This window comes from Ascaphus truei, chromosome 3 (assembly GCF_040206685.1).
Source record: "Ascaphus truei isolate aAscTru1 chromosome 3, aAscTru1.hap1, whole genome shotgun sequence".
Classification (NCBI taxonomy): domain Eukaryota; kingdom Metazoa; phylum Chordata; class Amphibia; order Anura; family Ascaphidae; genus Ascaphus; species Ascaphus truei.
The window spans coordinates 73,944,572-73,961,703 of NC_134485.1; the positions used below are offsets into that span (position 1 = coordinate 73,944,572).

General features: G+C 40.2%; 1 protein-coding gene across 3 annotated transcripts in view; it reads right to left on the reverse strand.

The window, feature by feature from the left end:
• Positions 1–234: 234 nt before the first annotated feature.
• The window catches only part of MAP3K15 (mitogen-activated protein kinase kinase kinase 15), a 201,748-nt gene continuing 184,850 nt past the window's right edge, over positions 235–17,132 (reverse strand). For 2 of the 3 annotated variants that reach the window (XM_075594300.1, XM_075594302.1), the window contains exons 20-29: positions 16,670–16,853; positions 11,051–11,231; positions 10,343–10,517; positions 7,897–8,082; positions 6,505–6,610; positions 4,779–4,986; positions 3,321–3,433; positions 2,738–2,844; positions 2,543–2,619; positions 235–1,839 (exon numbers count right to left, since the gene is read on the reverse strand). In XM_075594300.1, coding sequence (XP_075450415.1) covers positions 1,761–1,839; positions 2,543–2,619; positions 2,738–2,844; positions 3,321–3,433; positions 4,779–4,986; positions 6,505–6,610; positions 7,897–8,082; positions 10,343–10,517; positions 11,051–11,231; positions 16,670–16,853 — 1,416 coding nt within the window. In that variant the 3' untranslated portion in view covers positions 235–1,760. The remainder of the gene's footprint in view (positions 1,840–2,542; positions 2,620–2,737; positions 2,845–3,320; positions 3,434–4,778; positions 4,987–6,504; positions 6,611–7,896; positions 8,083–10,342; positions 10,518–11,050; positions 11,232–16,669; positions 16,854–17,132) is intronic. The other variant, XM_075594301.1, reaches the window with a different exon arrangement.

Consider the following 17,132-nt stretch of genomic DNA (forward strand, 5'->3'; position numbering starts at 1 on the left):
TTTTAACATTGTATGTTTACATTCAGTAGTTGATGCAACAGCTGTAATAAAAAAAAAAACTTACAGTAACAAACTATGAAATGTGTAACGGTAATGTGCTAAGCTTAGGTGTCCGAGCAGAAAAAACAAACATCCTTGATGAAGATCAATAAATATAGAATGCAGTGGTTGGGCTAATGTGTGAGAGGCAGCACTGAAGAAGGACTTCTGGAAAGTAGTAAGCATCAGACGAAATAAAAGTTATGGGAGAAAGACCCATTTAGTGATGATAAAATGATTAAGTGCGACAATGCATTTAAAATTACAAACCAGATTAAAACGGCACGCGTGAAAAATTATAATTATTGCTTTCCGATCAAAGTTTCTCTTTTTTGTGTGTTCGACTGCTAATTACAATTTATCACGTTGTAAATAAATATCTGAGTGAAGACTTCTGAAACGTGTGAAAAAAAACCCAGGACGGAACTGCTATTTTTTTTAAACCATATACGCTACAGGATGTATTAGGAAATTGATTTCAATTGAACAGTTGTTTCATGTGTGTCCTGTCTGCTAATTTTCTTTTTAATTTAATGAATGAAGGTACGTTTGTTTCGGCTTCAACCCATGATGTGATCACGACTGTTTAACTCCTGGGTTTTAGCGTTACAGCAGAAGTTGTGTCCAAATGCCTTTTAAGATCTCTCAAATATGTAAAGAGATGATATAGGCCTTGTGTCAAAGGCTTCCATTGCACGGGTGCATTTCAGACCATGAGAGCTGACCATAATTTTTACAGGCTCAATAAAAGCAGTTCTCAACTAAAATGTGTTGCGCTTGATACTGGATGGAATTTTCATTGAATAATCTGCTAACCATCTTTGCACTTCCAAAGCAGTGCCAGTCAATAACTACAACAACAATTCATCCACTGCTATCTAAACGCTAGATCAACTAGTAGAAAACTTTCTATACAAGCAGTGTCGCCTATCACAAATTACTGGACAGATTAACGCCATAAAAGAAGAGTTGCAATATTGCAAACACAAAAACACCACACAGATAAGAGTCCTGCTACACTATCTATGCTCATTTCAAATGGTGTTAAATAAAAAAAGACAGTATTTTTACAGGAAGGCAGTGTCCATAGGAGTTTAAGATTAAGTGCAGAAGAGACAGAGTCTTTGCTTTGCCTCTGCAGCACTGAATTAAACAAATGTGTTTTTAAATATTCAACAAAATGTATTTCTTTTGTGAAGACCATAATAGATTTGGATTGCGGAAAAATTCAGAAATGCAAATCTGTCATATGTAGCCACCAATGTCTTATTGTAATACTGTGAGTGAGAATGGAGTTAAGAGAAAATAGGTTCCATAACACCTATTAAACACTACAGGGGCGTTTTATCGGTGTCTCACAGTGGCAAAACTTGGGCAAAGAACACCATATGTATCCAAAAAACAAACACGCATTGAAGGCAACTGCATTTAGTTTTTTTTTGTTTTTAAATAAATCTGGTGCAGTTTGTTGCAGCTGGAAAATGGAGATAGAAACGCCCCTTCTTTGCTTTACTCTGCAATGCTTACAGCAGTGACAAAGCATAGTCTTGCAAACAACATAAGCAGAGAACAGGTTAAAACCGCTACACATACAAAGATTTACAAAGAGGGGAACATATCCATACAATGATATACAAAAGTTAAATAATTTAAATATTGGAATGTTTTTGTTTTCATATGGTACATTTTACACATGCCACGCTCAAAAAAAATATATACAGCTATACGTCCACACCGAGTATTTTCTTCGGTTTCCTGTATTTTGATATCGCTTTCCAAATTCTGCAGAGGGGTCCGCCCCTAAAATGTAATGAAATAAAAAATATATAAGACTTGGAAGAGCTGCTTTGCAGTGTATTCATGATCCCTAAAACAAGGGCAGAGCTAAAGGCTGATGTTATTCTTGGCTTCAAACAGACAGCCCCTCTTGACTTGGCCAATATATTCGAGGCATAGGAGTGGGGAGGATTGTATTATTTTATAGAGTAGTTTAAGTGCAGATCTGGTTTTTATTTATGCAAAAGTACCCTCAACTTTTTTCTATTTTAGCGGACTAAAGAGGTTCCCCAGAACAAAACAGATTCCCTGACACTTCATTAATCTGCTACAGCCTCAAAGGATTAGGAAGTACCGATACAAATTAGTGCATCCGGTGTTCACGAAAGATTTTGCGCGCTAATCAGTACCAGCGCCTGATAAATCTGCCTCCTCAGGGCCTTATTAAATAATATCCAATCATGTACTGATGTGTATGGCAGTTGAATGCGATTGGATGAAAAATGCCTTTTAAGTCAACACACTATTGACCATATCAGACTTTATTTGATAAGCTGCTAAGTCACGTCACATGAGTGTTGCGTACCACTATGTGGGACCTTCTGAACCATTACGGATTTTTGTACCACAAGTTGGAAGCTTCTGTACTAAACTAAACACCCTGTACACACATCATGCAATATCAGCACTGCGGAGGCAATTCATTATTGCTCTGAGCATCGCATACCGGAGTCTTAGGCACCTCAGATCATCCTTGGTGATGTCTTGCAGGACATCATAAAGTGTATAGTCTTCTTCAATAAACTGGAAAAATCCATACATAGGTGGGGAAAGAAACCAATGAATAACAATGTATGCAACAAGCTTTGGAGAAAACATTAGGATAAACTAATGATCCGAGTGGAATATTTAGAGCCATTACCTGCTCCACTATATCTTCAGAAGCACCTTGCTGCCTCAGCCATTCAACAAGCTCTTGGTCCCTGTTCTTTCCAAGCGATCCATAAGGAGCAGCAGTCCCTGGAATATCTAAAGTATAAATTCCTTAGGCTGCGCTTATAGTGGCAGCGACGTCAGGCTGCGCTTATAGTGGCAGCGACGTCAGGCTGCGGTCGCTGGAAAAATCAAATTGAGATGACTTCCAGCGAACGCGACCAAGCCGTCGCTCCGTCGCGCTTACTATAAGCGCACGCAAAGGCGGCAATGCATTTGTTTTGACGCGACGTCACTGTCGCCGGCACTAAGCGCAGCCTAAGAATGTAAGAGCTGTGTGTGCGCCAGTCTATGTGTACGCAGACATCTGATTGTAAAGCAGTGCACTGCTGGCCTCTAGCAGAGGTAGAAATACATTTTAAGCAATCAGAAACAAAATGTGCTGTAATTCCACATCAGTCATTTGTATTATGAAATGCCCATGGCAAATCTCTTTCATTTGTTTTAAATCCAACCACAAAACAGACAGATAATCTAACCAAGATTCAAATAGCAATAAAAGGCATTTGTACCTGTGGGATTGGACTTGATTTGAAGACGATGCAAGTCGTGACTTCTCTGCTCCAGACATTGTTTTAAGAGGTACTGGTATTCACTTTCCTTCTGAACCAGTTCTTCCAGTAACCTGTGAGCAAACATGATATACCAGCCAACCGTGAGCTGCATGCTCGGGACCGCGTAGGCAATTACACTGAAGTATTACTAGAGGGTTATCTATAGTGTCTAATGCTCTTATTTAAAAAAAATCAACATTACATTACACTCACTTTCTGACAGGACCTGGGGCTACATATAATATAAAAGTGGGTGTTTTGCTGTTAAAAATGACATGACATATATCCTCTAAGATTAATCCCATAACCCAGGGGTGCTCAACTCCAGTCCTCCAGCCTCCGCAACAGGTCAGGTTTTCAGGATATCCCTGCTTCAGCCCAGGTGGCTCAATCAGTCCCTGCTTCAGCACAGGTGGCTCAATCAGCGGCTCAGTCGTCGAATGAGCCTCTGATTGGAAGACTGAGCCTCTGTGTTGAAGCTGGGATATCCTGAAAACCTGACCTGTTGGGGACGCTTGAGGATTGGATTGAGCACCCCTGTTTTAACCATTCCATACATAACTTTCAGATACAAGCTGTTATATGGAGGGGATGAAAATGTATTTTACATACCTATTATAATTGTGAATTTTGCCCTACATTGGTGCAATAACGTCAATTTTAGACAGGCCTCACGCTTAATCTGTCTATGAAACCGGCATACAGATTAAATAATGTAATAGCTAACGACTCACATCCTACATGGTGTTAATCTATTCTCCTTTCTATACAGACGTCAAAGTGATTGCATTTCAGCACCACTTAGCTTACAAAAAAGATGCCGCCAGGAGTTCGTCTCTGCAGTTACAATGCTGCGTGCAAGTAAAATCACAAAGGGCTTGGTAAAATAGACGGGGAGTTATTTACCAACATCTCCCAATGGCAAAACTGGGGCAAAAATAGTGCAACTTAATTGCACCAGATTTAGTACTGAACAAAAGTGCACATCGAAAAAAATGGGAATTCTTGATTGGTTAATATGGGGCAGTGTTTTTATGCCATTTCTGCCCCAGTTGTGCAGCTAGGAAACTTTGATAAATGAACCCCATATCCATACACAGACACAATGTAATCCCTTAAAGGTAGGGGCGTGTGTATCAAGGCAAACATACAGCAGCTCAGGGACAAGCACATTGCTCCAGATCAAAGAAACAAATCTTATTGACGCCAATGGATTCGTTTTTCTTTGACATACCTGGTGCAGTTTTTTGCCCCAGAATAGCACCACATTTGCCATAATACATATACGCCTTGCAATCTCAATTTTTGGACCTGTGGCTCAGGGGAATACAATTGACTTTCCCTGCTATCATCTCCACTTTAAAAGGTTACGTTGTATAGTTGGTACTGTATGTGAGAAGCGTCAGTAAGTTTCACCTGGTGGATTCCTGTTTCAGCTTGCCCAGCTGTAGGCTAAGCTGCTGGCCTTGTGTCTCATGAGAAACAACAGAGCTAAGAGTGCTCACTCCAGATGTAATGACCACTTCTTCATTGCCATTTGGCTCCACTGGGTGGTAATCTTCATCCTCCACCTCCTTGTCCACCCCTTCACTCTCTGAAGCAGGTCCCAAGTGGGCACGGAGCTCTACGCCATTCAGAAGGAAGAAAGCAAGTATAGGGTGTACACGTGTTATATCTCAACCAGAAAGTTCATGACGCTTGCAATATAATTTTTAGTGCCTGAAGCCAAGAAAAATAAAGTGACTGGAGTCATAAAGCTGAGAAACTGGTTTCAACAGCTTGAAAGGTTAAAACTGGACAACTCGTTTGCTTAATTTAAAACGTTCTCCAGAACCCATGAAAATAGTTTAAGGACAGAAACGCGGGGGGAAAGGAACCCATTTTCAAGTGCACTTTTAAATCTTCAACCCTTTGGGTGCCCTTGAGACATTTGTACAATACATTATGGGGTCCGGCACTGGAGGGGTCCCATGACGTAGCAGCTACATCAAAGACCCTGCTTGTTTTTCTAGACGAGACCGTGTTCTACTCTCAAACGCGCTCTACCTGTAAGTGGAATGGAAGGAGGACTCCTCCTCTTCCGTTCTGTCATAAGTGACGTAGCCACCAGGTGACTGCTTCGTTAAAGTGTCTTCTTTCGTTACAATAGACAAAATCAAATCAGTGATGTTTTTGTTGGTCACATCTCAACATACTCTAATGAAGGTCTCAAAAAGAACGGAAATATTCACGTGACAAATCCCCTTATTGTTTTTTTTTTTTTTTTTTGCCGTTTAATTGCATGAAGGAATTAATGAATTAAGAGAAATAGAAACCCCTGAAATTTACTATTTTGTCTCCTAGTCTAGTCACACAAGAGTAGTGTAATACGTTATAAATCTGGATTCTCTGACCAGCGTAAAATATTCCAGTTATTAGCCACCCAGGAAATTTGCAACCTGGTTTCGACATTAACTAGTTACGACACATCATTCTTGTTTGGTCCCACACCATCTTACAGTGTTTCGCTGCTGACACTGGATAATCTCACACAATGCTGTTTGGCATTCATTTCATTTGGCCGTTCAGCTTAATTTACTCTTTTACCCTGGCTTAATAAAAGTAACAAAATTTGAAAGGGGATTTACAGACAGTAAGAGGTGTTGCAATAAAGAACACGTAGCTGTAAATTGAGGCAATTTAAACTAAAATATAACAAATATGTCCACAGATCAAGTAAGATATATATATATATATATATATATATATATATATATATATATATATATATATATATATATAACAGAAGGCATTCTGCAAATACGCAAAATAGAAAATCGTTAATAATCACAAGTGGCAGGAGGATAATAAGCAGATAAACACGATCCATACATCAACTAAATGATGGCCTGTTAATTTGTAGTCAAATACATTTTTATCAGATATTTTGGCGGGTGTCAATCACTATTAAGCAGGCGTTCCTTGTGCTTCTCCCTGTATTATATTATCTCTTTTGTACAGTATATAGCACTGCATACACTGCTGGCGCTACAAAAATAAACCATAGATACATCATTTTCTTCCATTTGTTGGCACCTGTTCTGAAATTCAATCCAAATATACACAGTCATTTCAGCGGTACAAACTCAAGGCACACACCTACCAGGGATAAGGATAGTGACGGCTGCCTGCACTGCACGGCGAATGATATTATCCATAGCAAACATCCAGTGAGGCCGGATTAAGTGGTTTCTTAAGACTTTGTTGACCTGTTAAGATATTAGAATTGACATAGAAACATGTACAGTAAGTCATCAACAGAGAATTCCCACTCGCTCCCCCCAGTGTGACGGTTTATTACATACTGTAACACGCCCACTGAACTTCATCCCCAGTTGTATTTTATTTCCTTATCTTAATATTTTCCTTTTGCCACACCCAATATTTATTTTAAAAGAGATTTTGGTCGACCGCCACCACTAGAAGACAGCACCATGTACATATTACCCTTCCAGTGAAGAATCACTTTTTCTCAGTGTATGCCTTCATGTTCATGGTGCCCATGTCTACATCATTTATCTGTACCCGGTTTATGCACTTCAGATTTAAGTGTGTAAAAGTATCAGCATATCTTTGGTGTAATTCTGGAGCAAAAACAATGCATTGAAACAAGATACAAAAAAGTTCTTTAAAAAAAACAATCCCATTTCTCCCACTGGGATGGTTTTTACTGATGCATCTGCTGCACATTTTTTACCCTAGAATTGCATCAAATTTGCACCAAATAAACATTTACTTGAATGGGGCCATTACGTATCTTTCGAGCACCTGAAAGTGTCTTATGACATACCGATGCTCGATAAGGATGGGCCATGACTTCCAAGCTTTTGAGACAAAGTTATAAGTACAACTTCTGTACAACACATTTCCACATTGATCCAATACAAGATATCCTAGGCAGCAAATTACCTGGTGTTCTCCAGCTGCAATATAGCAACAAAAACTCTGTATTATGAACACTCATATTTTATTACTGCGTAGTCTCAGTGTTTTTAGGCTCTGCTGCTACGTTTGACTAATTAGATAGAACTGCATTGCAAACAAAGCACAACAATACCGGCAGTGTCTCTTATTGTAAAGGAGAGATCTCTTCTCACCCCAACAAATATGTATGCCCTTCCTATTTCCTATTAGCACTGGTAATCATATTGATGCATTATAATCGTCACGTGTACAATGAATATGGAGAAAGAAAGTCACGCGTTGTCACTTAGTCCTTCTGCTAACCTTTTTACTCCTGCACAGGGCAGCAGAAGCATTCAGACATGTCATTTGTCTGTATCGTCCCTTGAACTTACAATGTTGCATACAGTATCTATAATTTAAAGTGCTGCAGGTTTAGTTAACACAGAAAAGACAACATAATAATTACACCTCCAGCCAACAGGCTCCAAAGTAATGTTTGTTTACATAGATCTTTGCTACATCAAAGTGGCAACGCCACGAAAAAAATATAGATATTCTCTGGAGAGTCAGTAGGCGTTGGGTGACTTACTGCATCCTGAAATCCAAACAGGACCAGCTGAATCTGATTGATGGATGTGCTGTCAAAGTCTAAATCCACCTTGAGCTTGGATATGGTGGACGCCATGACTCTGTGCTCGGGGGAGCGAATGAAGTCCCTCAGGATGTTGATTATTTGCTTGATATGGGTGACTGAAAGCTGCACATCTTCTGAACTCTGAAGAAAATATTGCAAACCCATTCAGTGATTTAGCCGTAATATCAAAGTAGTGGTAGCCCCTTTTTGTCACATTGTACCTCAAAAGGGGGTTTCCTGGTCTCCGAGATATTTGTAATTAATTTTTTTGTGCGTGCGACACAAAAATACAATCACTATTAGAAAGTCACACAATATCCCTTTCTCTTGGCAGCCGGGGTGAGCCAGGAAATTGTGTATCAGCCCTGAGAGGTCCCCTGGGTCAGGTACTGTAAACCCCCCATTCCCCCAAATAAAAAGAATAATACAGTAGCTCATACTGCCGCTGTTAGCATACGTTTGTCACACAGGCAGCAACATGCTTATTCTCCCAAATAGAGATACCCATTTGCAGTGGTTGACAAATCACCAAAAAATCTACTCGCCACCTAGTACCAAACGTGTGCTGCTTGGGCCAATATTTACTCGCCCGGGGGTTAAATCCACTCGCCCGGGGCGAGCAAATGTATAGGTTTGTCGAACACTGCCCATTTGTATGTATTGATACCTTTTCCCAGATCCCACCCCCCACCTCCCCCCCAAAATGGTAGGTTCTTTTTTTTATGTAGCACTATCATATTTCCACTACTGCAGTGAAAGCAAGAGGAGTGGAGTCTTCCATTCATAGCAATGGGAGCCCCAGGTTCAGGAAATAGTCACCTTTCTGGAAATTAACACGTATGCAGGCAACAGCATTGCTGGTTATCCAATGCATAAGGGCAATATTTCTATTAACCTCTGTGTTTTGTTTATTAACTCAGGGGTGCTCAACGCCAGTCTTCAAACAGCCCCTCCCTCCTCACCCCTCCTCCCCCCCCCGTACCCATCCCCTCAACAGGTCAGATTTTTAGGATATCCCAGCTTCCGCACAGGTGGCTCAAATCAGAGGCACAGTCAAAGACTGAGCCTATCAATCAGTCCCTGCTTCAGCACAGGTGGCTCAATCAGCCACCTATAATGAAGCAGGGATATCCAGAAAAGCTTACCTGTTGGGAGGACTTGAGGACTGGAGTTCAGCACCCCTGAATTAACTGACAAGTATCCAGTTTTACTCTTAATTTCTGGAAGGTGAATGCTTCCTGGAAAGCCGAGCTCTGGTTGGAAAGAGAGAGCCCCCCATTTTTAAGATGCAATATGTTGAATTGCTTCACTAATAATAAAGCACCAGGGTTTTTCTGGCCCTTCCAACTGTAAACAGGTGAGTTATGTTTTAGGTTCTGCTCCAGTATTGCATTATCTGTAGAAGTGAATGGGATACTTTGCAAAGACACTGAATAATTTGAGTCCATGCTTACATACTCCCGATTATTCCAGGAGTCATTCAATTCATTTTCTCATACATCACTCAATTTGCTCTTCCATTACTATCTTCTTATGCACTGGATGTTTTGTATTATCATATAATTAACATATCTTATATCACTGGCCTACCAAGCAGTAAAATATGTCAATTTTCTCAAATACTTTTTATATATATTTTTTTGGCGTCTTACACTGTGAAAAAATTAACTGACAACTAGGAGCCCAAGTATACAACAAAAGACAGGGGTGCCTACATCCAATTGACAAAACATATATGGTAATAAGTAAAAAGTTTAAATATATTTAAACTTTATACTTATTACCATATATGTTTTGTCAATTGGATGTAGAAAGTATAAAGTTTAAATATTTAAACTTTATACTTTCTACATCCAATTGACAAAACATATATGGTAATAAGTAAAAAGTTTAAATATATTTAAACTTTATACTTATTACCATATATGTTTTGTCAATTGGATGTAGAAAGTATAAAGTTTAAATATTTAAACTTTATACTTATTACCATATATGTTTTGTCAATTGGATGTAGCATTGGGCACCCCTGTCTTTTGTTGTGTACATTTGCCACGCCCAGTAGCACTCTTTTTTGACATAAATATATATTCCTGATGTGGTGGGTGTAGGAGTTTGAGCTAGCTGGGAATGTGTGTGTTAATCAATTTCTGACTGGGAGCCCAAGACCACAATTGGAACATTATATTGTTACGCGCAGTAGTTCTAATATGATTAAATATAGCTGCCTACCTTCCAAGATCATTCATCCAGACCAAGAACTCCAATTTCTTTTATTGTAAAAGATGCAATGTATTTTGTATTTTTATTTATGTACACACAGACATACTTCTAGACAGCAGCATGTTTCATGTAACCCTTGATACTCTTAATCATCACAACAGAAGTCCGAAACACGTCTTACCTGCATGAGACAGTCTTGCAGGTTTGACGACACTTTACACTGTTCTTCCTTGAGTATTTTGTAGAGTATTGCACGCCGCTCACTGTCCTTCCTCAGGAGGAACAGTCCGGAGTCTCTCTCCTCTGGCGATGGAGGAGTACTTCGATCTTCTGATACCGGGCTCTCATCAGGAACACTTTGATCAAAGTAAGAATGGGAAGACATTTTATAAACTGGACTTCGAGGAGCAGCGGAGAAATTATTACATTGTTCTCCACGACTTTTTCTTTGCCATACGTATTTATTTTGAAATATTCCTGCAGTATTGTGACCGCAGCTAATCTTCAGCCATACATTCTTGCTCCTAGAGCTAGACAAAATACACCTGAAAAACTCCAGGTCCAAGGCTGTCATCCTGCTTTCTACCAAACAAAATGATCAGTTTTAATAGGGGAAATACCCTTTACCTTAAAAAATGAAAACAGTAAGAAACAAAATAAAGGGAGCTGTAAGATTTTAATTACACAAGAGATTCTCCTCACACCCAGTGCTACCGCACATTGAACACGGGCTAAAGATCTTTAAACGGGATTTATTTGAAATAATATTTCTTTTTGCTCAGTAAGTAGACAGAAGTGCGACAAAGGAGCAGTCAACAAAGAAACCCAATGAGGACCAAACCCATCGGCAACTAGACTTAATTGATTCCATTGAAATATTGCGTTTTACCTTAATAAACTGGAAATGGGAGCTTTGCTGGAGGGAATTTCCGAATTGGATCTCTGTGCCTTATCAAATAATAGCTCGTGCTTTGCATCGGACTCGGGAGACACTGATCCATGCTCACTGCTGCTGCTGCCAGCCAGCTCCCCATGCACCGGGACTGGCAGTGACGAACTGCGGTTAAAGTCTACAACATGAGCACACAACCCTCATTACAATCAACCAAATTTGAATGTCATAACAGCTGGACAATGCATTTAAATCTCTCTGTGCTAATCATCAGAGCTGGTCATTTTTTTATTTCCTTTTTTATTTCCTTTTTTATTTTAACAAAACTGCATTCATTTTTCCCTTTTGATCCTGGTGAGGTTATTCACCGTGGAATCCTCCAATAGGTTTCTACTGCTGAGAAATACTAATGTAAAACATTTTTAGCAGAAACTCAAGCATGGCTACCATTGTTATTTTCTGTGAGCTGCTTTATAGCCATGAATACAGTCATTTCCTTGAGGTTTTCAGTTAAAAAACGCTGACAAAAGCAGTAATGCAATGAGGCGTTTGGACCTAAAATGATTAAACAAGCATTATTCCAATATTTAGTGTTAGCCAGACACCAAGACACTATTCCCTTTAATATCTTATGCACTAGCACGGGTCAGTGAAGAGAGGCCTTCATATGCTAAGGAAGGTGTTTCACGGCGGGCTGTTCTTACTACTGTGTAGTACCAAAGGAGGCAGAGGGGGTAGGTGGTTTGATACCCAGTGCTTACTCCAAACCGAATACATTGCACGTAGTGGGGCTGCATCTCTGTGTTGCAAAGCAATACCATTACAGCCTCCCATCAGGACAGCTGGCTTGAAGATACACTTACACTAAATTAGCCCAAAACAATCTTTATTTGAAAACGTGAAACTACTTTGCCCTTTTGTGTGGACTGTTGGAGATATAGAGGACAGACTGAGAAGCAAGAGACAGAAAGGGAGGCAGGTCACAGTGGACGTCCATTGTGATCACAACAGTGGTCTCACCTTCACCCGTGTGAAAGTTAGTAACGCTCTACGCTTTGCATACTAATAAACATATTACGATAGCTGCTGTTCTGGTAAGATGACCGTTCTTCCATAGCACGTAGTGGTCGATTTCCATTTTAATGTTTCTCATTACACAAAATATGCCCGAATATTGCTACATTTGTTCAGAACAAAGATGAATATGAATTACAAATATATAAACAAATAACTACTTTGCAACTTAAAGTGAGGTGCAAGATACTGTAACGTGGATTTGGAAAAACATTATTATGCAAAAGCAAATTGTCCAATTTTCTACAGCAATTGTTTTCCAGTCAAATGAATGACTTTCAGAAAAACAGAGGCCGACAGCAAACAAGGATCTACTGTACTAGCCCAAGTAATCTGTCAATGTTTGTTTCCTGAGCAAAATTGTATGCTGCACTACACCCCAGAGTGCTTTTGTCATTTTGGATTTTTATTAAATGGAATATATATATATATATATATATATATATATATATATATATATATATATATATAAATATATATATATATAGGCATACCCCGGTTTAAGGACACTCACTTTAAGTACATCGCGCTCAATAGGCAAACGGCAGCTCACGCATGTGCCTGTCAGCACGTCCTGAACAGCAATACCGGCTCCCTACCTGTACCAGAGCTGTGCGCAAGCGGGGAGACTATAAAGCCTGTTACACATGCGTTATTTACATCAGTTCTGCACGTATATGACGATTGCAGTACAGTACATGCATCGATAAGTGGGGAAAAGGTAGTGCTTCACTTTAAGTACATTTTCGCTTTACATACATGCTCCGGTCCCATTGCGTACGTTAATGCGGGGTATGCCTGTATATATATATATATATATATATTCCAAAAATGAATTTAAAACAAAACTAAACCCTTTCACTGCAGCTGAACAGAGCACACTTTGTTTATCTGGCTCACTTTATACTGCACAAACCAAACTGAAATGAACATCTCGACTTGACCTTAAAAATAATAAGACGATCCTAATCAGAATTGTAATAATCGGGTGAGGGAGGAAGGCACTGCCTAAGGCTGCGCTTATAGTGCTGGCGACAGCGACGTCGTGTCAAAACAAATGCATTGCCGCCGCCACCGCGTGCCCTTATAGTAAGCGCGACGCGACGAAGCGACGCAGCTTGGTTGTGATCGCTGGAAGTCATCTCAATTTGATTTTTCCAGCAGCCGCAGCCTGACGTCGCCGGCACTATAAGCGTAGCCCTGGCAGCGGTGAAACTCAGTTTGAATCACAATGTCAGCTTGCGGTGTAAGTTTGGGCAAGTAATGAAGAGCAATCTCCCTGTGCAGCAACATTTGATTGCAAGGTCGTTGGGACAGGGAATCATTGTGTCTGCAAAACGATATGTACAGTGAAGCATACACTACCAACAATATATAAGGATACTATTACTATTTTAAATTACACCGATCATGATTATTAAGAAATAATAACATACTGTACCATTCTTGCTTAAATAACGATGGTCTTTATTATTATGAGATTTCTGACTTTCTGCAGAACGTGTATTTAAGTGAGGTCAAGAATGGCCTAAAAATGATTATAATTTGTAAAAGTAAAAAATGCATGCAATTTAATAATAATAATAATAATAATAATAATAATTGCCCCTTTGTTGTCAAGCTTAATCTGACTGAAACTGACTTACGTTGGGTCCTAAGGAATAGTCACTTTAACTCAATCCAAAATATAATCACATCAACCATGGTGCCGCTAGTCACCCAATTAATTAACTATATTAATAGTAAAATAATAATGAGCAAATAATACAAGTGGCATGCTTTGGTTCATACTGGAATGAGCTAGTAATTCTTATCCCCCATGATGTTAAACATCGGTATCTTCTGAAATAAGTTTCATAAATGTGCAGGGGAAAAATGAATGGTTTTGGTTACCACTCAGTAATCTCAAGTATTTAATTACTTTGGATTTAGTTGAGGCTGAAAGTAAGTTCTGCCAGGCACACGGCTCCAGCTCAAAGAATGTACTGTATTTTAATTACACTAATTTTTGTGCACCCCAAAGATTAACTTTTTTTTTTGTTAAACCCCATCACTGCCAGGGAGGGCTTCCTACCACTGGCAAATCATTAACCAACAGTATGACTTGATCTACAAAATAAGGACGGTAAATTGGGGTGCCAGGTTCTACTGTACACCCAGGACATGAACCAAATAGTGTGCCTAGAAAAAGTCCAGCTGTGAGTCACTGGCAATATTTTTATATGCCATGTGAGATTATGCATTTCACAACCACAAGCGCCTGAAGGAACTTTGCAACCGGTTTAGAACCCGTTATTACTTCACACCTTTACTTCTAATCAATTGTTTCGTTCCATTATTGGCAAAACTTAATCTTGTACAGGGGCACTTTCTTCAGCAGCAGTCCTGGATATTTTTTCTGCATTGTTTCAATATGATCATAACTCCATGATGTCTTCAAGTGCATGACTGCAATGGCCATACAACGGGAAAATCCTTGGTTCTGGCGAGATGTAAATGCAATACAAATAAGCCAGGACAAAATGTCTAACCTGGTTGCTCGTACGTAAACCAAATAGCAAAGGTGCCATCGGAGAAAAGTGCCAGTATTTGAAAGTAGATTTTGCCCATTTTGAAGCATCATAGAAAATCTTTGTGTTGACAATTCTAAACACATTCATATATCCAGAGCAGATAACCAATGCAATCAAACAGGAGATCTTAGATTTTAATGATGTTTAAACCAGTCAAAGTTGCAATACCTGCAACTTTGCCTATTTCCTTCCGCTCCATGTTCTTCATCTCCACTGCTCTTTAACCATCAGAAAAGCCCTTACCCATTCCAATGGCATTTTATTGGTGTTTTAAAGTTGTGAGAAAGCATTACAGGTAGGGAGTAGGGTAAGGAGCTATAATTAAGTGTTTCATCGCTGTTTTTGAATTGGCTTAAAAAAAGGTACTGAGGGTGGTACTGTGCCTGATCTCAAGAAATTCTCAACTCATTAAAGAATGGAGCAGTGCTCCCTAAGAATACACTGTACAAAGGCTTCTGCGTAGAAAGCGAGAGTTGCAATTTCAAGAAGAAATATATTTTTCTACAAATAGAAAATGTAAACTAGTGGGACTCTTGGTTTGTAAATAGAAGGTAGCCCTGAGCTATGAGTGAGGGGTCGCATTTCCACCAGGTCAAGGCTTCCCCTCCCTCTCCCTTCTCCAGCCTTGAAAGCTGCTTGGCAGGCCATGGGTTAAATTTGCTGGAAGGGGTACTGGGGTTTGTATTGATTAAAAAGGCAATCCAAGCTGGATGTTTCCCATCAGTTTTAATGTTTTACGTAGGTTGGAAGCACGGGGCCTCCTTAGCTGAACCCCATTAATTGCCTCCGTAGGGGTTGCTGGGTGGTACTCCGGCTAGGCTACCAGGGTTCACATAATGGCCGCTTTTCAAAGCTGCCACGCCCGATGGGCTACCTGGAAGCCGTGACGTCATCCGTTTCGGCTTCCTATTGGCCCATGTGACGCGGAAGCTTTAAACACAGGAGATACCGGCATCCCCTTCGGCGGTTTGTGTCCCAGGAAGTAGGGGTCCCTGAACCTGAGATGAATGGGGTTCAACTCAGGAGACCCCCTGCTTCAATCCTATGTAACAAAAATAAGGAAAACAAAATGGCTTGGATTATTTAAACAAAAAAAAAAAGAAAACATTTGAAAATGAATACAGGAGGAAAGTATGTATACAACTATAGAATGGTTTTTTTTTTTGTAAAGAGGTGCACATGGAGTGCGACGGGGCAACACGATTTCTTGCAGCCGGGAATATTTGATTTTTCAGGGGCTGTCGCCTCATGTGACAGCCCCTGAACCAATCAATGGCCTGGTCACCCGCACCGTCGCCGCAAAGCGAAATACAACTTTCGCTAGCAGCGACGGATGACGTCACGCGTCACATCGCCGTTGCGGGCACTATACACGCGGCCTTAGAGGAGTTGTAGCGTACAGTGTATAGTGGTTCCATCCTCTGGAATAAAAATAAAACATCAAACTTCAGACAGAGACTGTGCAATTTCTCATGTACATACAGCAGTTGATATAAAGTTACAAGTAGAGCACTACTGGCTTTAATGTTCAGCGTAAGGCCGCTCTTATAGTGCCGGCGACGCGACCGATGACATCACCTGTCGCCACTGCGAAAGTTATACTTTAAGTTTAGGCGACGTCGCTGGCTACAAGGCCAGGGACGTCAGAAAAGGGGGAGGGCAGAGGCACGGAGAAGCTCCTGGTTGGCCGCAAGGGGAGACCGTCGCCGAAAAAAAAAATCAAATAACCGTGACTACCAGATTTTTTTGTAGCACTGTCTCTCCGTCGCCGTTGTGTGCACTATAAGCGCACGCGACGGCGACAACGCATTTGTTTTGACGCGACGGTTGCTTCGCCGGCACTATAAGTGCAGCCTAAGATAAACCACCTTCAGAAGGCCGCCTGCCACTCCCCTATGAGTCAGCAGGGGGCGCTGCTTAACATTGCAGAAATGGTTTGGCTGGTTTAATGATATTATTGGAAGCTTACCTGAGGGTTTAAATGCAATTTTACTTTTCTTTCCCTTGATTGCTTGCTTCAAAAAGAAGTCCCTTAGCAGGTCAGCTGCTGTTGCCCGCTTCACAGGATCAGGCTCAAAACACAGTAAAATGAAAGCTCTTGCTTCTGCTGATAGCGCCTCGGGTATTTCAGGGTGGATTTTAAACATTCCCACCTGCAGCATATGCAAATACAGCTTTCAAAGGGCACAACTGGGAAGAAACTACCTCAATGGAACTAACCTAACCAGACATAAAGCAGTGATACTGCAACCGATCCGATGCTAAGAGCAGCTCTTACATGTTCGCGCCAACGGTTTAAGGTAGTTTGTACTTATTTTTCCCCCATGTGAATGAATGTAATATACATTTAATAATAATAAAAATATAACCATTAGGCAGTCAAAACCATTATACTGCAGTATTTTTTTTCACCATCCTAAAAACTAAAATCG